The sequence below is a fragment of the Musa acuminata genome, chromosome BXJ1-6 (genome assembly GCF_036884655.1).
Source record: "Musa acuminata AAA Group cultivar baxijiao chromosome BXJ1-6, Cavendish_Baxijiao_AAA, whole genome shotgun sequence".
In the NCBI taxonomy this organism is placed as follows: domain Eukaryota; kingdom Viridiplantae; phylum Streptophyta; class Magnoliopsida; order Zingiberales; family Musaceae; genus Musa; species Musa acuminata.
The window spans coordinates 7,202,651-7,224,659 of NC_088332.1; the positions used below are offsets into that span (position 1 = coordinate 7,202,651).

At 34.3% G+C, this 22,009-nt stretch overlaps 1 protein-coding gene across 1 annotated transcript in view; it reads left to right on the forward strand.

Annotated features, from left to right (window-relative positions):
• The window catches only part of LOC135675947 (1,4-alpha-glucan-branching enzyme 1, chloroplastic/amyloplastic-like), a 30,021-nt gene that overhangs the window by 4,098 nt on the left and 3,914 nt on the right, over nt 1-22,009 (forward strand). The window contains exons 5-16 of the mRNA XM_065186615.1: nt 3,700-3,742; nt 4,658-4,717; nt 5,285-5,365; nt 8,782-8,898; nt 9,108-9,191; nt 11,090-11,211; nt 13,020-13,139; nt 14,789-14,918; nt 15,000-15,110; nt 16,407-16,535; nt 19,384-19,487; nt 20,346-20,490. Coding sequence (XP_065042687.1) covers nt 3,700-3,742; nt 4,658-4,717; nt 5,285-5,365; nt 8,782-8,898; nt 9,108-9,191; nt 11,090-11,211; nt 13,020-13,139; nt 14,789-14,918; nt 15,000-15,110; nt 16,407-16,535; nt 19,384-19,487; nt 20,346-20,490 — 1,246 coding nt within the window. The remainder of the gene's footprint in view (nt 1-3,699; nt 3,743-4,657; nt 4,718-5,284; nt 5,366-8,781; nt 8,899-9,107; nt 9,192-11,089; nt 11,212-13,019; nt 13,140-14,788; nt 14,919-14,999; nt 15,111-16,406; nt 16,536-19,383; nt 19,488-20,345; nt 20,491-22,009) is intronic.

A 22,009-nucleotide genomic window follows, 5' to 3' on the forward strand; every position in this document is an offset into this window, starting at 1 on the left:
TGTATCTATGTTCTTGTCTTCAGTAGTCTAATATCTAGTTTATAGATTGTTTCTGTCATCTGTCCTTCTATTCATAATTTTCTTATTTATTATCATCTTAGTGATGCCCGCTGATAGCTTATTTCGTAATTTTCTTTCATTGACAGCAACCAAACCAAGATATGATAAAGTCATTTATGTTCTGTTCCTCTTTCATCACCACTATCTTTCTAATCCCAAAGTGGTTAACTTCTTCCAGTTGATAAACATGCTCATCTTATATTTATAATTTTTTTTATGTGACAATTTTTGGGCTGAATGCAACATAGTGAAAAGGGGCTAGTATGGAGTAGGATCTTGGCCAGTGAAAATGGTGTGGTGGGTGGTATGATAAGTTGGACCATGGGGGTGAGGATTGCATGATGGGTTAGTTGATTTGCAGGATATCAATGACATGGTGGACATATGCCAAAATGAAGATTCTCAATAACAAGGCAAGCCCACGAGTAAAACTGGAGTGTGAGGGCATACAAATCTAGGTGAAATGAAGGCTCAGAGTTCAAGGAGCATCGATAAGTGGTGTGGTCAAGGTGGTGTGGATAGTGGCTGCAATCTAGATAAAAAGCAAGGATCAAGGGGTGAGTTTCTCTACTTGTACTTTCCCTATGTGACAATGCTACACTGGTGTTGGCATTAGTAGAATCACATAGGTACATTGGGGGATTGTATTTGGGGTGGAAGAGTTGGTAATCAAGGATTTGAACAGCTAGGTTTGCATGTAAGAAATGTACTACGGTCACCTCCTACTTAAACTTGACTGAGGCAAAAGTCAGCATGCTTCTCAGCTTTTAAAAAAACAAGCACACCATATAAATAATTTGGGCTCAAATGTAGGTCCTATGATGATCCGAAGAGTGAAGACCCTATGACCTTCACCCAATTCGACTTGCCATCAGTTGCTAAGGCCTATTTCGAACTCTGAATCAATTTACACGTGGATCACTAAGGCCTAAGACATCTGGACCAAAAAATGGGAGCCTGAAATTGATTAGTTACTCAAAGTCTTAAACTATGCGACAAATTAGGCTTTAAAATGCAGCAACCAAATATTTGTTAGGAGTCTTATCGATCAATGAGAGCAGTCTCTTTTCTCACAGGAATAAGGCTGTGACATTGGCTCTCCTTTGTCCCCGCATTGGTGGTGCCTTGTGCATTGGGCTGCCGTATCTTCCCTGGGCTCAAATTTCTAGTTTGGCAAATGACAAAATAACCAAGAGTCTGTCTATAAATAAAAGTCTTGTGCATCTTTTCTTTGTCTAAGGGTCTTGTCTTGAGTGTGAACATCCTCCTATTTCTCATCTGTTTCTATTGTAGTATTTTATCTGCCCTCATTCTTTATCCTTTACTCTATTACTTTGTTATTTACAATCCAAAAACTTGAAGAAATTATTGATCGATTATTACATCATGAGATGGCACCAAATGGGATCCTTTATTTGTGAGTTGCAGCTAAATTGAGTTCTGGATCCCTAGTACTATAAGGAAAGGAGGCCTCTACTTGATCCACTTTTAAGGCACTAATTGACTAAGATCCATGGTTTGGAACTCTTAGAATAGAGGCTTATAGGGAAAGAGATTCATCTGGAATAGATTTAGTGTATTCGGAGAGAAACATATTACTATAGATTTTATTTATATAATAGATATTTATGTATGTAACAAAAGTTTTTGGATAGTAAATTCCTTGAGACTTACTAAAGGCTTCTATGAGATGGTTCATGCCTTGGAATTGGAGAATTATAACTTAGAAATGGAGGTTATCTATTTTGGTACTTTCACTTCCTTTTTTTGCCCATTCTGTCGCTTGTAGATTTTTTTTGTGTTTAGATTTTGTAATCCTTGTTTTGTTATCATGATTAAATAATATCACTAGGTTCTTGCTAAGCTTGCTTGGTCCTATTACCTTTCTGGTATCTATTCGCTGTTTGGACATGTACATAGATAGATGGCTTGACACACATATTAAAGTGTGTTCTTCTATATAGATAGATATCTTTCTGATATCATGTCATTTCCATGACTTGGCACACATATTACATTGTATTCTTCTATATATATGTATATGGGATTCATTTCATGTAATAATAAGTGGATATAATATGTTGTTTATTTGAACTTTGTCGAAAACACTTTTATTTGGAGATTTATTTTAATTAATCAATTAACACATTGGAGGTGTCCTTGCTCATTTTGAGATAACTTTAGTGTATATAGATCATACTAATGGAGCTATATGTTCAAAACAGAATATCCATACATTAAGATCATACTAATTATAAATCCCAGTGAAATCATATGGAGAAAATATTCTTCGGAAGGAATTAAGATAACCATCATATTATCTTTTGTTGATTATACATAACAACAAAGTCAGTTGTGATTAATAGTATTAAAAGAAACATACCCTATATAAATCATAAAACCAGAATAAACAAGGTACATGACTATGGCTATACGTTCAAACAGAATATCCGTACACTAAGATCATACTAATTATAAATTCCAGTGAAAATGCATGGAGAAAATATTCCTTGGAAGTAATTAAGAGAAACATCATATTATTTTTTTGTTGATTGTACATATCAACAAAGTCGATGTTGTAATTAATAGTATTAGAAGAAAACAGTCGTGTTCGGCATCTAATGGCACATTAATATTTCAGACTGGTTCAGTTCTTAAATAAAGGAAAATTATGATTTGCTTGCATCTTGTTATACACATATTTACAAGCAAAATTTACATATGATTTTTATTTATGAAAGTGCATATGATAGAGTCGCAAAAGATTTACTATGATGGATTTTATACAAGAAAGATACATCTACTAATTATATTAATGTCACAAAAGGTATGTATGATAATGTATTCACTTGTTGTAGAAAAGTAAGAAGTGTATTTCCTGAGTTTTCTATCAGTATAGGTATATATCAGTAGTCCAATTTAAGTCTTTACCTTTTCACAAACGTATTGGATGAACATACTAGACATATACAGGATAGATCTTTATGGAGGATGTTATTTCTTGATGATGTTATTCTAGTTGATGGTTTCATGCACATGATTTGAATCCTCGTGCACTCCTTTCTTGGTTGCTTGGTATAGGTATATATCAATAGTCCCACATGATGACTGTAGGTTGTGCATCCCAAAAGTTGACTTAATGATCAAAGAAGAAAAATGGATGATTTACTCTGTTTAATTGCAAGTGCACATTTATGCCCTTGTAACTTTCGACTCTGTTATGAAGTCATAAAACTCTCTATGCCGCAGGAAATTATAACAAAAACCAAAAGACTTTCTGTAATTGCTTGTATATATACTTCTTTTCCTTCTTTTGACACCCTAGTGGAAGATCCTGTACCAAGGTTATGTTGGTTTATTTTTTTTAATTGGAAGAAATTTTCATTACATCAACTAACGTATAAGACGCTCACATGTGGATGTGGACTCGAATCTGAGACCGACTACTTGTGCAATAATGTACTAGTTAATCAGATGTCTCAATAGGGACATAATGGTTTATCTTTTAATATCTCATGGTATCGTTATTTGAGTTGATATTCATATTGTTATATTGATTTAATATTTTGGTCTTTTTCAAACTAGAAATATCTAAATATTTTGTCTATGATAGTGAAATTGCACTTGTTCAATTTCCAGTGCTAGTGGTGTCACTTATCAAGAATGGGCCCCAGGAGCAAAGGTTGGTAACTTTTTTGGTTATATCCATCTTCTAGGTTTTGCACATTAGTGCCTTGCTGCCTTTATACATACAATCAACTGTCAGAAAATTGCCTGCTCAGGTTTGTTAGATAAATTATGGCACTTGTATTTATGTAGTATGCCATAATAAGATTAGATGCATTTGTGAAGACTACTGATGCGAGAGCAATCATGCCATGCTAGTCCTTTTTATTGGTGTTAAATATGTCCAGGAATTGGTCATCTAGTTTTCAAGCTTTGTGCAACTTTTGGGTTGATCATCTATGGTGTTTCTCCATTAGGTTTCTGGTCTGCATTCTAAGTCGAGTTGTTCAAGTCCTAGTTTAGGCATATGTTGGTGGAAGAGAGTATGGAAGCCATTGAATTAGTGATTAAATTCAATTCTAATGTCTTTTCTATAGTCTATAGTTTACCTTTTGCTTTTGATACTGAACTTTGTAGATAAAGTCTATATTTATAATGAAAGTAAATTTTATTATTTATAAAAATAATAGAAGCCCTAGTTTTTTTTTTTCTACTACAATGATTGTTTGTGCTTGAGGGATGATGACCCTATCTGTGTCTAGCTAATGTTTATGCCTTACATATCGCGAGTAAACCTTACTAACAGGCAAAGTCTTTGTAATTCTTGGGAATTCTTTGTAATACCAGAAGTTTCTATTTTGTGTTCCATAACGTAAAAGCTGGAAGAAAGAATCTCACTATTTCTTTTTCCATCGGATCATATTTCAATGATCAAATTGAATAAACAAAGTAACAAACTTTCTTGCTGGTTGTTAGCTAGCTGTCTCACTCCTGCATGCTTAAACAGTTAAACTTAAGTACTTCAGCTTTCATTAAATTTTCTGTACACCTCAGTGTCTTCAAGAATTAAATGCTTGGTTTTGGTTTTCAGTGGGCGACACTCATTGGTGACTTCAACAATTGGAACCCCAACACAAATGTCATGACCCAGGTATGATCATCTGTCCTGATATTTCTTTTCTGTTTGGGTTGAAATTGTGCTGTCTGTTGTAGATTGATTTATAACACTTTATAACTTCATGTAAAGTACTATGCAGTCTTTTTGTTCATGTTTTTGTGTTTAAACTAATTTTTGATATAGCTGAGAAATCTGCTAAGAGATGATATGTGAGATACTTTACCTTCTTTATCATTCAGGTCTTTTATCGTGGTTGAAAATGGCAAACAGCACCTAGTTTGTACTAAAAAGTTATCTATACTGGTTCTTCAAATGCTGAAACCAGCTAAATCATACTAGAGAGTTAGAGCTTATCATTGATGTTCTGCTGATACCTGCAACATCTCATTTGTTTGAAATTTTAGGGATAACATTTTAGATGTCTTTCCCCCTTCTGTTGATTGATGAACATGAATACCCATTATCTGGATTATATGCACGTTCCATATGAACAGTAATTTCATGGCACTTTCTTGCTGAAAACAGTTTAGATGTTGGTTCACATATGTACAACATTTTTCTAGTTTTATCTGGTGACTAATATTTATTAATTATGTTTAGAATGAGTATGGTGTTTGGGAGGTCTTTCTACCTAATCATGCAGATGGCTCACCACCTATTCCTCATGGCTCACGTGTAAAGGTTTGTTCCTTCAAACTTTGGTTGGATGTGTTAATTAATATGTGACAAGTTCTTTTCTCTTCATTTTTACAAACATTAATATCATGGAATTCATGTTCTGGCATATGTTCGTGCACTATGCCAAGAGTGTGCCAATAAGTTGTTTGTGGACACATGACTCATCCATGACTTACACACCATGAAACAGGCATGAGCCACAGTAAGCTTATCCTATTATGCCTCCTGTGCCGCTGGCATGGCCATGGCCCATGCACGTTTGCCTTGGCATGGTAAATATCAGCCAATATACATGGCATGAAGATGACATTTGAATTCTTGGACTTTCACGTGCTCTTGGCTCCATGGACTAGTGGCTTGTCCTTTCATGCGCCTTTATCTGTCAACACAATAGGCTTATATTTGTCTACTAAATGCTATTATAAAGTAAAAAAAGAAATTCGGTATGAACTTGATGTTCCTGTTAGCTTTATTATATAACAATGTTACTTCACTGTTGTATACTAGGTTACTGAGTTTCTACAGATTGTTACCTACTAGAAGTCATAGGAAACTTCAGATTTCCAAAGCGAAATATCCTTTTTAAAGCACTCAACTATGAGTTGATTCATAGAGAGAGAAGAAGAAAAGGAGAAGAAGAGTGTGCATGTATGCTGTTGGGGGAGGGGGGATTTGAAGGCATGTTTAAAATGAAAAATGAACCAATGCTTAATATTCAGTACTCAGTAGGTCTGATCAAGGGGAGTGGGTGTGTAACAACGGGAAGGACGGTTGGGAATGGAGATGGATGTTAAGGTTAGGAACACAACGGTGAGATGGGATGTTCCCAGCATGGTTTGAAGTTTTGGTACCAGATCCATATCAGTCCATGTGTGGACAAGTATGGGTCTGGTATGCTGCTACATATTGTAGTATTAGGAAGGTAGGAGTTTGAGGAGAATAAGAGGAGAGGAGAAGGAGAAGTATCAGACAAGCTGGTGGATCAGCGAGTGGCGTGGATTGGCGAGCGGGTGGGTGGTAGCAAACTGCATGAGTGAGGCGAGTATGAGAGAGGGAGGGAGAGCCAATGGGGTTCCTAAACAAAAAAAATTAACTGGGCTTCCCTCCCTGTTGAGGCCTTATAATGGCGAGAAACTGAGTGGTAAGCCTGGCTCAATAGGTTTACTAGACAGAAAGTACCATACTGGATTGGAACCATGAGTAATGGGCTGGTCATTGTCAAGGACTGTCATATTGTGTACCAGACCCATACCAGTCGCTAGCTGGACCGGAATGTAGCAGTCGGTACCAGTACACTGGTACATATTGGTGTTTCGAGGATGAAGAAGAAGGAGAAGAGGAAGGCACAATGGAGGAGGAAGGAGAAAGAAAAATAAAAAGAGGTGGTGGAAGAAAAGGAGGGAGGAGGAAGAAGGAAGAAGAGGAGGAGGAGAAGAATAGGAGAGAGCATACCTGGGAGACAGGCGGTGGCGAACGACAGTGTTCCATGCATCCCTTTTTTAGTTTTTTTTTTTTTTATACTGATTTGGATCAGATTACCCAAAACGGGACAGTCCATGTATAGGTCTATGCCTGAACCAATACATACCACCCATTTTGTACCGGTCTAGGCATAACAGATTTCCTTGGTCCTTGATATGGATCGAGCTCAAACTGGAAATATCATCCAATATGTGCTAATGATGCTAAATTTAGGAATTATCATTTCCCTAATGGATTTCAAAAGGATGTTTGCTTATTGGAGCTTTTGATATCATTTCCCTAACATAAAATCTAGATTACGTTAAAAAGCATTCATACAATATGGATCTTTTGATATTGGTTATTAACTTTTCAAGCATCTGGTAAGTAACTTTACACTTTGTGGAGGCCTTATGGATAATATTGAGGCTTTCCTCACCCTAAGCTACGTCAAGGAGCATATCATGCACAGATGTCGAATCCTTAACTTCAATTTTGGCAATTAGAGGGTTCACCAATAATATACTTAGGATCCACTTGAAAATTCTTATTCTAGCAAATAGCCATTTTTCTAGGTGGTGTCTTGGACTCCAGGGCTCCTTCATTATTTTCTAAATATGGCAGACAATTAAACACAGACATTGAATCCTCAACTTTAATTTTGACAGTTAGAGGTTTACCAGAAACGTACTTAGGTTCCACTTGATAAGACACCTTCATTATTTTCTAAATTTGGCAAGTTTATAAACATGCTAGTGCTACATTGAGGAGGCTATTTATTCCTATTATTCTGTCCTTGTCATGTCTTTTATCTTCTTCAGGACTGTAGGAGTGTGTCGTGTTCAAGTCTTAATATCATTCTAGCTCGAATAAGAAAATTCTTTTAGGAACCCTTTAAAGGTCAGTTCAGGTGATGTTTTAAAGGACTCCACATTGATCTTAGCAGCATTGGGCATTTGCTAGGAGATGAATTTACTTGGTTCTACTTGTTCATCAATACTGTTTTGTTAACATGTCTGGCAACCTATTGGCTATTTAAATTGCTATTGAATCACCACATCTAAGTTTAGTTAGCTGAGTTCATTCATGAATCACAAGTTAAAGGTCTCCTGGGTGTTGAAGTTGACTTTATCTAAAGATGACTGCCAAAACGGGCAATTCAATTTCAGCTGCAAACAAGGCAGAATCTCTGTTTACAACAGACCCAATGGTAATAGTCTTTAATGCCCCACCGTGGCATATTACTTCTTTGTACAGCAGTACTGACAATTGAAGTTGCCATGGCATTATAGATCTTTGCTAGATGGTTATAATTGAAAACCTTGAAACACTTGCTGGCTTCGCAGATAATATATTCAGTTTGCACATTGGTCCCATAACAAATTAGTGATCTCATTCTTCACAGTAAATCTTCCTCTCTCAGCTACCTTCAAATCTTCATTGTAATTTATACCGCTCCAGATATACCAGTAAATATTAACATTAGCTGTATAAAATTTTAGAACTCAGAAGGCTGAACTCTAATGGCTCAACAAAATATGATATATTATTTATGATTTCCTTCGACAAACTTTAATCATTTAAACCATGATTTGATTGTAAGAAATCTGGGATATTTATGCTTTAATTTTCAAAGTTATTACAGTTATCAATAAATGCAGAACCATATTTGAGCCATTATTAAGAAAAAGCATTGTTGCGTCCTTAGTTTTTAGATTATTAAGAAGAACAAGATGAGAGCACATAATGTCATGATAGAGATAGTTTCTTCTCTTAGAGCATCTTTTGCAATTGTTTTAATTTCATGTACTGAAATGTCAGAAGGATAAGTATATTGTTCTTTCTTTTATGTGCTTCTTGATCATGCTACATGTTAAGTTCTAGTCAGTATATTGAATTCACAAATATGTAGAACACATTTATGAATTGTCAGTAATTAAAAGTTAAATACATGATAGATACGCATGGACACTCCATCTGGCATCAAAGATTCCATTCCTGCTTGGATCAAATATTCTGTACAGGCCCCAGGTGAAATACCATATAACGGAATATACTATGATCCACCTGAAGAGGTATGGCATGTTATTTTCTGCTGTGCTTGATCATTAGCATTTTTAAAAAATAACTGGTATGGCTGTTTACATATTCAATTCTCTTTACACTAATGTGATTACTTCTATAGTTGCTTCTATCTCATGGGATTGATAAACTCTTGCTTGGTTGGATAAAGGTCAATCGTGCATCTGCTTATTTTTTAAAATAATTTTAAATGCATCCACAGGAAAAGTATGTGTTCCAACATCCTCAACCGAAAGCTCCAAAATCATTGCGTATTTATGAGTCACATGTTGGAATGAGTAGTCCGGTATGAACACCTCCTCTTAATTGTTACTATTGAATTTTGTACTTTTGTCTTTTATTTCCATCAATGATCTACAGCAGACATTTCAAGTTGCATTGGATGCACATGAAAATAATGATTATTTGCTATTTTGGTTTTTTATCATCTTTTTTCCTCTTTCTGTAAATACCAAGTTTCTCTTGTACTTGACATGCACCTATTTAATGATATCCCCTCTCGTCCTAATCTTTGTGAAATTTGGCATCTCGAAGCTTCTAATCTCTAGAATTAATGACTAGTACCGAACTTTTAAAATAATAAAATACAAAAGTGTACTCAATAGATTGTTCTATATATGGCTTTTCTTTTGAATTCTGTAAATTTAGTAAGGATGTCAAAAAAGGTGACATGCGCATAGGTGAATGAATTCAGATTTACATATGTTTTAATTAAATTGCATTTCTAATATTCTTATAATTTTAATTGGAAGATTATTATTATAACCATTCTTGATTTGAAAGGCAAGTTGTAGTGCATACAACATTGTCATCTTGTGTTTTCAGAGTCTTCTAGTTTTATTTGGTTTACAAGCCATTTTTTAAAACTTTGGATCGTTAAAAAAAGCGGGTGAACACAGTACATAAGGCTTTTGCCAATATGGGATTTGAGAAGGGATAATACACACAGCTGTGCAGACTCAAACCATGGTACTTGCATATTGCAAAGGAGCAATCTTACCATTGTACTAAGAGCCGTCCTCTTAAAAAATTTGGATCTTTGATCCTTATATTTCAAAACCAAATCTAATCTCTTTCAGTTATAGTATGTCGGTGCATATACAATATACCAAATTTCCCAAAGGGTGGTGGTTCTTGTCATATTTGATAATCAAATATTAGCATTCCTGTGTCTGTGACACCTGTGTATGTGCAGTGTATTTGTCGTGCCATATCTTAATTGTGTCACCATCCTTAGTGCTGCCACAAGAAATTCATTTTCATTTGCAAGGAAACACAAAAAAAAAACAGGAATGAATTTTTCATGCTATGGAATAACAGGCCTCCCACTTGAATGTCTGTGTTTTTAAACTACTTTAACTCTATCGGGATATTTTTATTTTTTTTATTCATAATTTTATAGTCTATACTAGATACAAAGGTGCCTCTTTATATATCAACTCATTGATGTGAATTTATTCAGGCTGGAAAGATTATTAAAGGAAACATTGTATTGGCTGGTGGTTGGCACTTGGCACAACAAGTGTCATTGGCATACATGATGAGTCATCATGCCATCACAGGGTGTACAAGCACAAATCAAAATAAAAAAAGAAACAGAAGAAAGAGGAGTGAGAAAGAGAGGTGTGGTGACCTCTTGCTGACACTACTCAAATATTTTGTTTAAAACGAATATTTTACTGAAGTTCAGAGCAAGAGCAAGTCATAGAAAGAGAGAAGGAGAATAATAACTTTACGTGTTCACTTTACTCCCAAACCATGTGCCAAGTTTCTCTCAGCTTAGTAGTGACATGCGGCACTAAAAACTGAAATGTTGCTTTTGCTTTGGTTGCTTTTTGCTTCTAAAGAATGCAGACAACTATCGAAGGCTTAATTCCAGAATTTCTTGCATTCTTTGATTACTATTAGATGTTTTGAAGTGAAAAAAGCATTATAGAATACCAATAGTTCTGTGTCTAAGTCCATATTTTATGCTTGTTTGCTTTTATTCTGGTCACCGAAGTGGGCATTCATTGTAAGTGTTCAAATGAAGCCACTTGCATGTAAGATAGGATGTGAAAGTAGCTTGGAAGCCTTGGATTATGAGATTTTTAGTTAGTTAGGACGTGAGAAATCCTTGTGCAATAAAGTTTTAGTTATGACGTGAAAAATTTTACGAAGTCACTAATATATGGACATATGCAGGAACCAAAGATTAACACATATGCTAGTTTTAGGGATGATGTTCTGCCTCGAATCAAAAGGCTTGGGTACAATGCTGTTCAGATAATGGCCATCCAGGAGCACTCTTATTATGCAAGCTTTGGGTATGATTTTTATGCCCTGTTGCCTTTTCTGTCAGAATGTTTCTTTAGATGGTTGTGTATCTTGTTTAAGGGAAAAACATGTTTCTTTAGATGTTTGTGTCTATTGATTAAGGGTAAAAAAGAATTAGTTGTGAAGCTAGTGTTTGCTAAAATTGACGTGATGGCATTTACCTATCAATCAAATTATCCTGACACTAACTGGATGTTAAGTCTATATGTTTTGGTACTCTAGCAACCAAAATGATAGATCTATGCTGAATCTATGCTGATCCAAGGATTGAAACATCGTATCGTACCAGAGTTTCGAGATTCGCTCAGTACGGTATGGTATTATATATCGAGCGGTATATTTCGGTATACCGTTCGGTATATATATATATATATATATATATATATATATATATATATATATATATATAAGTGAAAAACCGGGCAGTATTATTCGAAATTGAAGATCTTGTGTTGATCTACCTTAGATCTGCATAGTTATAGGTCAAATTTGCACTGATCTAGTTGGATCCTTTTAGCCTACACTTAAGCAAATTTAGACTGGATTCGTGAGGTTATCGGACGGATCCAAAGTGATATCCTTCAGATCTGAACTTCTCTGGCTTGGATGAGATAAATCCAAGGTCTTTAATTTCAAATAGTACTGCCCGTACTGGCCGGTATGTACCGGTCCACCAGCAGATTAGTATATGGACTGCCCACTACCTGGCGGTACCGTCGATTCAGCTGTTTCCACCCTGTTATTGTCTTAAATCGGCGGTGATCGAGGGAGAAGAAAGAAGAGGGGTGTGACCGAGAGAGAAGAAAGAAGAGGGAGAAGGGGAAGAAAGAAAAGGGAGAAGAAGAGGAGTACCTGCACCGCTCTCCCTCCTCGTCTCTCGGCGACTTCTCATCCGCACAGGGAGAAGAGAGGCGATGTCGCCTTGGCAGTTTTTTTTTTCACTTATATATATATATATATATGTATATATATATATATGTATATATATATATGTATATATATATATATGTATATATATATATATGTATATATATATATATGTATATACCCGTACCGTACTGAGCGAATCTCGAAACTCCGGTACGATATGAAATTTTAATCCTTGGATAAATCTATATTAGATTTGTGTAGATTCGAGTTGGAGTGAGATATATCTATGGTAGAAACTAACATAGTAGAAATGCATAGGTTTAGAAGTAATCGATGCATGCAACCATGATCTTAAGATGAGAAAACCTTAAAACAAAGCTTCAATCAACAAAAAATAATATAAAAATTGAAATTTATTTTCAGAATTGCCTTGTTTTAAAGCGAAGCACTCCTATTTTCAGGAGTTTGATTCTTGATTTGCTAAGATATGAGGAATGCTGAGAGTTTTAGAATTGAAATCGAGAGATTTTAAGAGATTGAGTTAAAGAGAACAAAGGAAGTTCGGTAGGGAGGGTAGAAGAAAGTGGTTTAATTTAGGTCAGTGAACCAGTCAAATATTGACTTGACCGCTCACATGGAATATGTACTGGCTAGTACACCTTGTACTGGACCTGGACCAGGTGAAATTGCCCTGTATACAAGTCAGGTATCGGAAAAATATGTATCGGTTTGTATGGACTGGTAGGGTTGATATTTCGAACCATTCTTTAAAAGTCCTACACAAATGATGCTTTATTCGTAGTTTGTACCATTATTAGGGGAACCTTTTATAGAAACATTTAATTCTTGTTCATTGTCACTTTGTAACACCTATGTTACTTTCTTCCTTATTTCTAACAACCACAAATTGGCTTTAATACTTGTTCAGGTATCATGTTACCAACTTTTTTGCACCCAGCAGCCGTTTTGGAACCCCAGATGAACTGAAGTCCTTGATTGACAGAGCTCATGAGCTAGGTCTTCTTGTTCTCATGGATATTGTTCACAGGTGACTATTGAAGTATATAGCAATGGTAATTAGTATACTATAAATAAAAATATGGGAATCCATTATTTTTCTGTTTTTGGTGTATTTTCCTTTTCTGGTTAAGATTTACACTTGTGCATAATGTTAGTTCTCAGTTTTCATATGCATATGCTTCCGTATTTATGTATTAGCTTTATTTGAGTTTTTCTTAGAGTTCTCAGTTTTCATATGCATAGGCTATTGGATTTCTAAAGTTCATTATGTCCACAAGAATCACATTATTGCTAATTAGTTAAAATTAGAATGTCATGTATCATTATGTTGGCAGAATGATAACACTGACGAAGGTTAAATAAATGTAGTTGCTAGTTGAGAGTCAATCTTAACAAACCTCTGATAGGACTAGTGAAGTAATTGAAATAAAGTAAAGATCTTGAAGCAACGTTTGGATCAAAGTCATCTGAGAAGTCCTTGCCAGAATTTTTCCTAATAGTGGATTCTTTTATGAGTGAGGTTGTTCTACAAAAAGAGTTTAGTAGTTAGTGTTATGGCATGGCCGGCAAGCACATGCACATTGAAATATGAATGCATACTGCAATAAGGAAAATCCCAATTTGGTCAGAATTTTGTCAATTACATGAAATTGATGCTTTACAACTGATGATTTGTAAATTAAGCTCCTTTACAAACGATGTGTAATGTGTTATCCCTTGTAAAACGGTTGTCAGTGTTGGTTTTCATACTAGTCCAGTGGTTATATCATTCTAACTCCAATTGCATCTAAAGAGAAAAAAAAGGTCAGTTGCGGTTGAAAATAGATCAAGAGAAAGTTATGCCAATATTCCAATTATAAGCTTAGGCAACTTTTAAAGCATATTATTGTATCATGTTATATAACCTTGAATGCTTAGACTGATGATATCTAATGTCTTGAAGAAGGCTGAAAAAATGTAATTGGTAAATTGCATATATTGCCTTATCAACAATATTATAAAAATGTAATTGGTAAATTGGATTCTGGAAGTTCATCCATGAGTGCAGGAGATTGTCATGTATAAGTGGCTTTCAAGGGCCTTTTGCCTTTTATGAGCTGTTCTTCTTGATGATTGGAATTTTACTCCTACAAATGAATTTTTTTGTTTATTTAAGTTAGAGTCTCACCAGATGGAGAAAATATACTTACTATGATATTAAACAAGATTCTAAATTTAGTCATTTGAGAAAATTGCTTTTACCTTTTTGTTCCACTGGAGTCATTTTCATATTCCACAGGAAAGCTGTTTAAGTTATCCAATCCTTGCACTTGAAATATGGTGTGCAGAAGAGAGATGTGGACTGCCTTCTGATGGTTGTTATGTAGTTGTTTGGTGCTTGAACCTTTCTGTCTGCTATGTTCTTGGCTAGATATGTTGATGCTTGGTATGCCTATACTATTTTGTCTAAAAGGACTAGAAGTATCTGATACATGATACAAAGTGATTATATGTACACATTCATGTGTTTGCAACCTTTTCTTCACTTGTCTATCTCTGTAAGCATACGTATATTTGTCAACATCTGTCAACATCTGGCATAAGCACAACTTACTTTTTTATATCTTTGTATCTTTGTTTGTAATACAATTTGAGAAATACACCATTTGTTCTAAACTTGTTATTTCTTTTATCCAGTCATGCATCAAACAATGTACTTGATGGACTGAATCAGTTTGATGGTACTGACTCACACTATTTCCATCCTGGCCCACGGGGCCATCACTGGATGTGGGATTCTCGCCTTTTCAACTATGGAAGTTGGGAAGTACGAAAAATTTCAATTCCATACACTTATGTTGCTTCTTTAAAATTAATAATTTTCACCTTCTTGTCTTCCTTTATCTAGGTTTTAAGGTTTCTATTATCAAATGCAAGATGGTGGCTGGAGGAGTACAAGTTTGATGGGTTTAGATTTGATGGTGTGACCTCAATGATGTACATCCATCACGGACTTGCGGTTGGTTGATTCTTTGTCAACTTTGGAAAATACTTATTTCTATACAATATGATTCTGGTTTATTTTCTTTAATATGCAGTGCTGCTACAACCTTTTGGGACCTTGTTGATGTTTAAAGTCATATGATAGAGTTCCTCAATCATGTACAAGTTTGATAGGTTTAGATTTGATGGTTTGACCACAATGATGAATACTGATCATGGACTAATGATTATCATGGTGGGTTTTAGAAAATAAAGGTATATCTACTAATTATATTGATATTATAAAAAGACATGTATGACTATTAAGTCTCAAAAGGTTAAAAATACATAAGAGTGTCTAATGAGTTTACTATTTTTAGTATAGGACTACATCAAGAATCCGCATTAAATCCTTATCTTTTCATATTAGTAATGGATAAACTGATCGGTCATGGCCTGGATATACATTATTGGTGTATTTTATTTGTTAATGATATTATCTTAGTTGAGGAGAATTTAGATAGAATTAATTCTAAACTTGGGTTACATAGACAAACGTTAAAAACTAAAAGTCTTAAATTGAGTAGGAATGAGACTAGATATCTGAGATGTAATTTTAATAATAAAGCTCTATTAAGTAAAAGCTCTATGTATCTTAGATCAATTATTCAACAAGATAAATATATAGATGAAGTAGAGTAAAATCTAGATGGTTAAAAATTAAAATAGAGAGGAGCATCAAGACTTCAATGGATATGAGTATTAGATTTAGATGGTTAAGAAATAACATATAAAAAGTTTGTCATAAAATATTAATGTGGATGTAGGGAGTTATTAGGAAAGATAGAAAAAAATGTTTTATTCATGAACAAGAATTGTTTAAGATGATATGAACTTGTACCCAAGAGACCTATAGATGTAAAGATGTAAAACAATTAATATTACTCATACGATAAAAAGGTAGAGTGAGACCTAAATACCTTATTAGAAACTATAATTAAATTTTTGATATTTTTAATTTAATTAAGAATATGATTTTTTACAGGGTTCAATGGCTATAAAGATCCATGTAGGTGATCCCAAATAGGTGGGATATTATGGCTTTATTATTCTTGTTGTTGATGTTTAAAGCTTGCATTATAAATATGTTCATAATTCAGGGGTTATGGTTTTACAGCCTTGTAAATGTTGCTGAAGCTGCTTGGCAACTAACCATTTTTATCTACATTACTTTGTTGAGGAGAAGCTCTATCTAGGAATTCTCTGATATTGAATTATTTTAACATTTAATGATCTTCTTTTATGTTGATCTTTTGTTCTTTGCTTAATTCAGGTGGGTTTTACTGGGAATTACAATGAATACTTTGGGTATGCTACTGATGTGGATGCAGTGGTCTACTTGATGCTTGTAAATGAAATGATCCATGGGCTTTATCCAGAGGCTGTTACTATCGGTGAAGATGTAAGTGGAACATCTGTTTATTTGTTTTAGTGTTTCTGCACTGAAAAAATTAATGAAATATAATCAGGAAAACACAGATAAAACCCAAATTTCATTGACTAGCATTTGAATATGAAAATTGATATGGAGGCACTGAATTGGAGCCCACTTTTATCATAATAGAAAAACGGCATCTGCATGAGAAACCTTTTCTTGTATATGTTTCATTGAAAAATAGATGTCTTGAAATATTCTAATAGTTGCCTACTGTAAGGTTGGAAATTTTGGACACTACATAATAAGAAACTTGCAGTTATTTTCAGTGTTCTAATTTGATTGAACAAGGTTGTGGTATACGCATATAGACATGGTGTTTTAGTGTTGCAGAAGAAAGTGGAAAATGAGATGTTATGTTCTTTACAACTGGGTTTTCTAAACCTCTCTGATGTGAGATCTAAGTGATAATAAATCTTAACATTATCTGCAGTTCTCAAGACCTGCTGCAGTATGTCAGATGAAAGATAAGTGCACAAAGGTTTATAGGTTCTCATGTGGCTATGTGAGCAGTTTTTTTAATAAAGTGCACCGAGTGCATGAAGCTGGTACCACTGTGGTTTTTTTTCCATGATTTAAACTTAGGATGTTTAGGTCTCAATAAAGCATTCTTACTGCCCTATGAAGGCCTAACCTCACAATACATCTGCAGCATTGACTAAATTAAGGTTGACTCAATGGCCAAAATGTTATATATAATCAAGCATAAGAAATGAAAAAAATAATACTAATACTGTCACATGAGAAGTTTATTGAAGTTGGGGTGTCATTTATATCGATCCTAATCTTATTCGTTTAATAGGCCTACAAAATAATAACATGGGAAGGTGAATTGAAGTAACTTCTGTCAATCAAGTATAATGGCAATGAATGCAGCAAATTTTATTTGTAAAATTTTACTGTAGTATTGAGCTCTTATTGTTGAGGCAAAGGACCCCATAATAATTATATATATATATATATATATATATATATATATATATATATATATATGTATGTATGTATATGTATATACAAGGTTCGCAATACCGTACCATAGTATTGAGCTCTTATTATTGAGGCAAAGGACCCCATAATAATTACATATATATATATATATGTATATATGTATATATATATGTATATATGTATATATATATGTATATATGTATATGTATATGTATATGCAAGGTTCGCAATACCGTACCGTACCGGTATTTCGACCTGGGCTCGGTACCGGTACGGTATACCGAGCGGTACACCCAGGTGTACCGAGTACTGTAGCACTGATCCCACAGGAGACAATATTTGCAAATGCACAATTTGATGTCTTATCTAGATCTATAGGAACAACTAAAAGAGTAAAATAGTTTAGGCCTTCAGTGCATTAATTTCAATACCCAATGTGCTAGATTGGAGAAGAATATGGATGCAGGGTGCCCTCAAAAGACAGAATAGTCACAATGTTAGAGTGATATGCCTAGAATCCCAAGATGATGTTGCTGAAAATGGAGAAGCTCTGGATGAATAGGATTCTGAAGAGGAATAGGATGATGATAATGAAGGTGAAGGCTGAAGAATTAATAAATTAAGGGGATCTGGTGACAAATGAAGAATTTGGATGTTCCAAAGTTCATCATTGTGCAAGGGTTATTGTAGAGCAGTGAATGAAGCAATTTACATGAATTTTTAATTACTTTTGCAGGTCCCTCGATCAACAAAATGTAATGGTTACTAGTACAATTATTGGTCAAGATATTTTTAGTTAAAAATTCAAGAAATCTGGTTATGAAAAATATAATTCAAGTAAGCCTGTAATGGACCTTCATCACCAAATCTTCTCGCCGAAGCAATTTGAGTCTTATTTCACTGGAAACACCTTATGATGTCATGGTTCTCTAGGCTTTGAACTGATACAGCTGAGCAGCCCTAAGTCCATGTTTAGTCAAATTTGAGTTTAATGATAAGGTGAGTTTTTCTACATTTCATGGATTTACAGATCTTTGTACTAACTTTTATACTCTATACTAACATGCCTACAGCACTGTATTTGAATTTCCTCTATAACCGTAATAGAACTCCTACTGATAGAGAAACAAGTTGTTATCTGAATTAGTCTTAGGAGTCCTAGGGGCTGTGGTTCTAGTTTAGGTATAAGACGGTGGTCTTCCATTCTGTTCATTTAAAGATGACTGCCAGATGTGAGAACTAGGTTGTACATTGTCTTATGATGAAAAAACTCTAGTTGTCTTTGGCTGGTTATCCTTACCTCTTTCTCTACCCTACTCAACTCTCTCTCTCTCTCTCTCTCTCTCTCTCTCTCTCTCTCTCTAAGATCTCATTTTTCTTCCTTTCTTTCTTATGAGCTTTATTTTGCTATTTCTCTATAGCATATTGTATCTGCATCAAAGTATTTGTTGTTTCCCTCATGTCTTGCAGTTACTCCAAGTAGCAAGTGGTTTAATGCTTCTTCTATGCCACAGCAGACATATTCTGCCTCAAATAACAAACTGGTTGCAGTAGTTCTGTATTCCCATCAATTGTACTCTAGTTGCTTTAGCTACATCTGTTGGACCTGTTCAAATCATGGTTGTTCAACCAGTTACTTGAACAACATAAACACTTTTGTTTTCTTCTGTTATATTTTCTTTAATGTTACTTCGAAAGTTGTTTCGAACTTTGGATATCCTGGAACATAATGAAATTTTGATTTAAGATCATCCATAATGTTTTAAGTGATTCAGATATTTTTCTATTCACGACTTAGTGACTACATGTATTGCTTTCATTGGCATTGCATAATGTCTGCATTAACTCTATCAATTTACTTAAATAGGTAAGTGGTATGCCGACTTTCTGCATCCCTATTCGAGATGGTGGTATTGGGTTTGACTATCGCCTTCATATGGCTATTCCAGATAAATGGATTGAAATTATGAAGTATGTTACTTTGGAAATCTCTATTTAGTTTTTGAAATTCACGTTCAAATATAATTTCTTTGCCTTTGTTATTTCATGTCTAGTTGCACTATGCTGTTCATTAGGAAGCTGATAGTTGATACTGTCAGGCTACAGTGGTGGCTTACTTTATAGTCCAAGAAATAAGTTAATTTGTGATGCAGCCTAAAAGATCAGATGATACATTATACTAAGTCCATATAATTTTTAAATAAAAAATAGGGAAGGTCCACTGACCATGGCACGCATATTCTGCAAAACAAATTTATGGAAGGAATAGGACTTTTCTTTGTCTAGTTTATGTCAATCACATTTTTAACATTTTTGGTCAATTTTCATTGCACCTGAATAGTTTTCTAACATATCTTAAACAAATTTTGAGAATAAGCTCAACTATTTTGAGTTATTGCACCACAAACTGCTCGAGTATTTGTCCAAGCTCTCATGAAAGCAAAAAATCCATGTAACTGAACTTAAATTAGTTGGGGCATTTGTTATTGTTGTTTCTGTCCAAGGATACTACTTTTGTTGTTGACTTAATTTTTACTGTACCTATGTGCACTAGTTACTAGGGCCAGCTTTGAAGCAATCTCTAATTTTTCAGTTTTATACTAATATGCTACATACATGAGAAAGACAAACTTTAACAATTCAATTAATTCTCGTGGTTAGAAGTCCTATATCAATTTTACTGCCCTGTGCTGTGGCTTTTAGTATGCAACTTTGGGTTGTCCTACTCCTATATCACAACAGAACTTATTTTTTTATGATTAAGATATTTTAACAAGTTTAAGTAACGTATTTGAGGGCGGAAAGTGACTTCTGTTGTGATTTGTTTAGGTTAAAGGATGAAGACTGGAAGATGGGCGAAATTGTTAGCACTCTCACCAACAGGAGGTGGCTAGAAAAATGTGTGGCTTATGCTGAGAGCCATGACCAAGCTCTTGTTGGTGACAAGACAATAGCATTTTGGCTAATGGACAAGGTTCTTAAAAAATTTCCTTAACAGCATTGTGGCATGTCTATTATGGGATTTAAAACGAAGGCATAACAAGAATATCTTTTCTGTCTGCAATATGGTGTGCTTCTGGTTTCTAGGTTGTGTGCAGATATAGATGAACTAACTCCAGTTCATTTAGAAATCTACTTACACGAATGTCCCAACTGTGCTTAATTACAATTAATTGACTGTATAGCAAGTTGCTTAATTATTTATTGAGATTTCATCATCCTTAAAGCTGCAAACATTGGAAGTGGAACAAGTGTGGTGGTAAGCAGACTGAGCAACTTTTCACATTTTTTATGACAAGATATCACTGATGATGAGCATTGCACATTTTTCCGATAGTAAAGTAGGAGCAGCCTTACCGAAAATTGGCCAACTTCAGCCTTTAGATAGTTTAGAGAAATTATTTGTTTTTTGTATCAACACGAGTGTTATTTAAAATTATGGATATCATCCTTGATATAAAATTATCTTTTCCCCAGTACTTAATCAATGTTGTTCCTTGGTATTGGATGTTACTAAAATCTGGCCAACGTTGTTTTTTTTAATATATTATTAAATATTAATTTTTCACTCTATATGATGTTACCTTGATATTTGTTACAACTATTTAATAAGAAGCCCAATCATACACATATCATGGTTTCATGTTCATGTTCTTTATGGCATGCAAAATTTCTTAAAAATCAAAGGTAGTCCATGATTATGTATGATTAGACCTATTTTTGATAAAGTTGATTCCATAATTGTGGATTGTTGACTGAGCTGCTCCTGGCTTTCACAGTTATCATGCAGGTGGTAAACAAAGACTGTTCTTAGCAGTTACTGTTTATAAAGGTAGTCCATGATTATGTATGATTAGACCTATTTTTGATAAAGTTGATTCCATTTTGCTTTTATCAAATATGATGAAGCAATACTTTGTCCTGAAATATCAAAGAACAAGACGACAAAGAATCATTGAAGCAGTACGTACTTCTTGGTATACAGGCCTGTCCAAGGATTGGTTCTGGACCATATAGTTGGTACTGGTAAACATTCAAATTTCTATTATATCCCCAGTGATACTGAGCACTATGAGTTGGCATTGCTTCTGTTATTCCAGTATTGTACCAGTCTAACTTGTTACTAGAGACGGTATTGAATAAGATTTAAATCCTTGCAAGAGGATAATTATTAACTAATGTAAAAGATTCATAAAATATTGTTCTGGCCACAAGTATATATATATATATATATATATATTATATGCATGTTTGTATATATATATTGTGTGTGTGGGTGTTTATTTATATTCTGTTTTCTATATTGTTAACTTTGAGCTTCTATAGTGTATAATCCTTTCGTTTGTTCTTGTTCTTCCATTTGTCAATGGGTGCATCATTTATTTTTGTTATGTTCTGTTGTTACTTGATGTGCTGTACATGAAAATTGTCTGAAATTATCGTGTTTGGCAAAACAAAACTACAGTGGAATTCTGTGCACTGAGTTCCCTGCT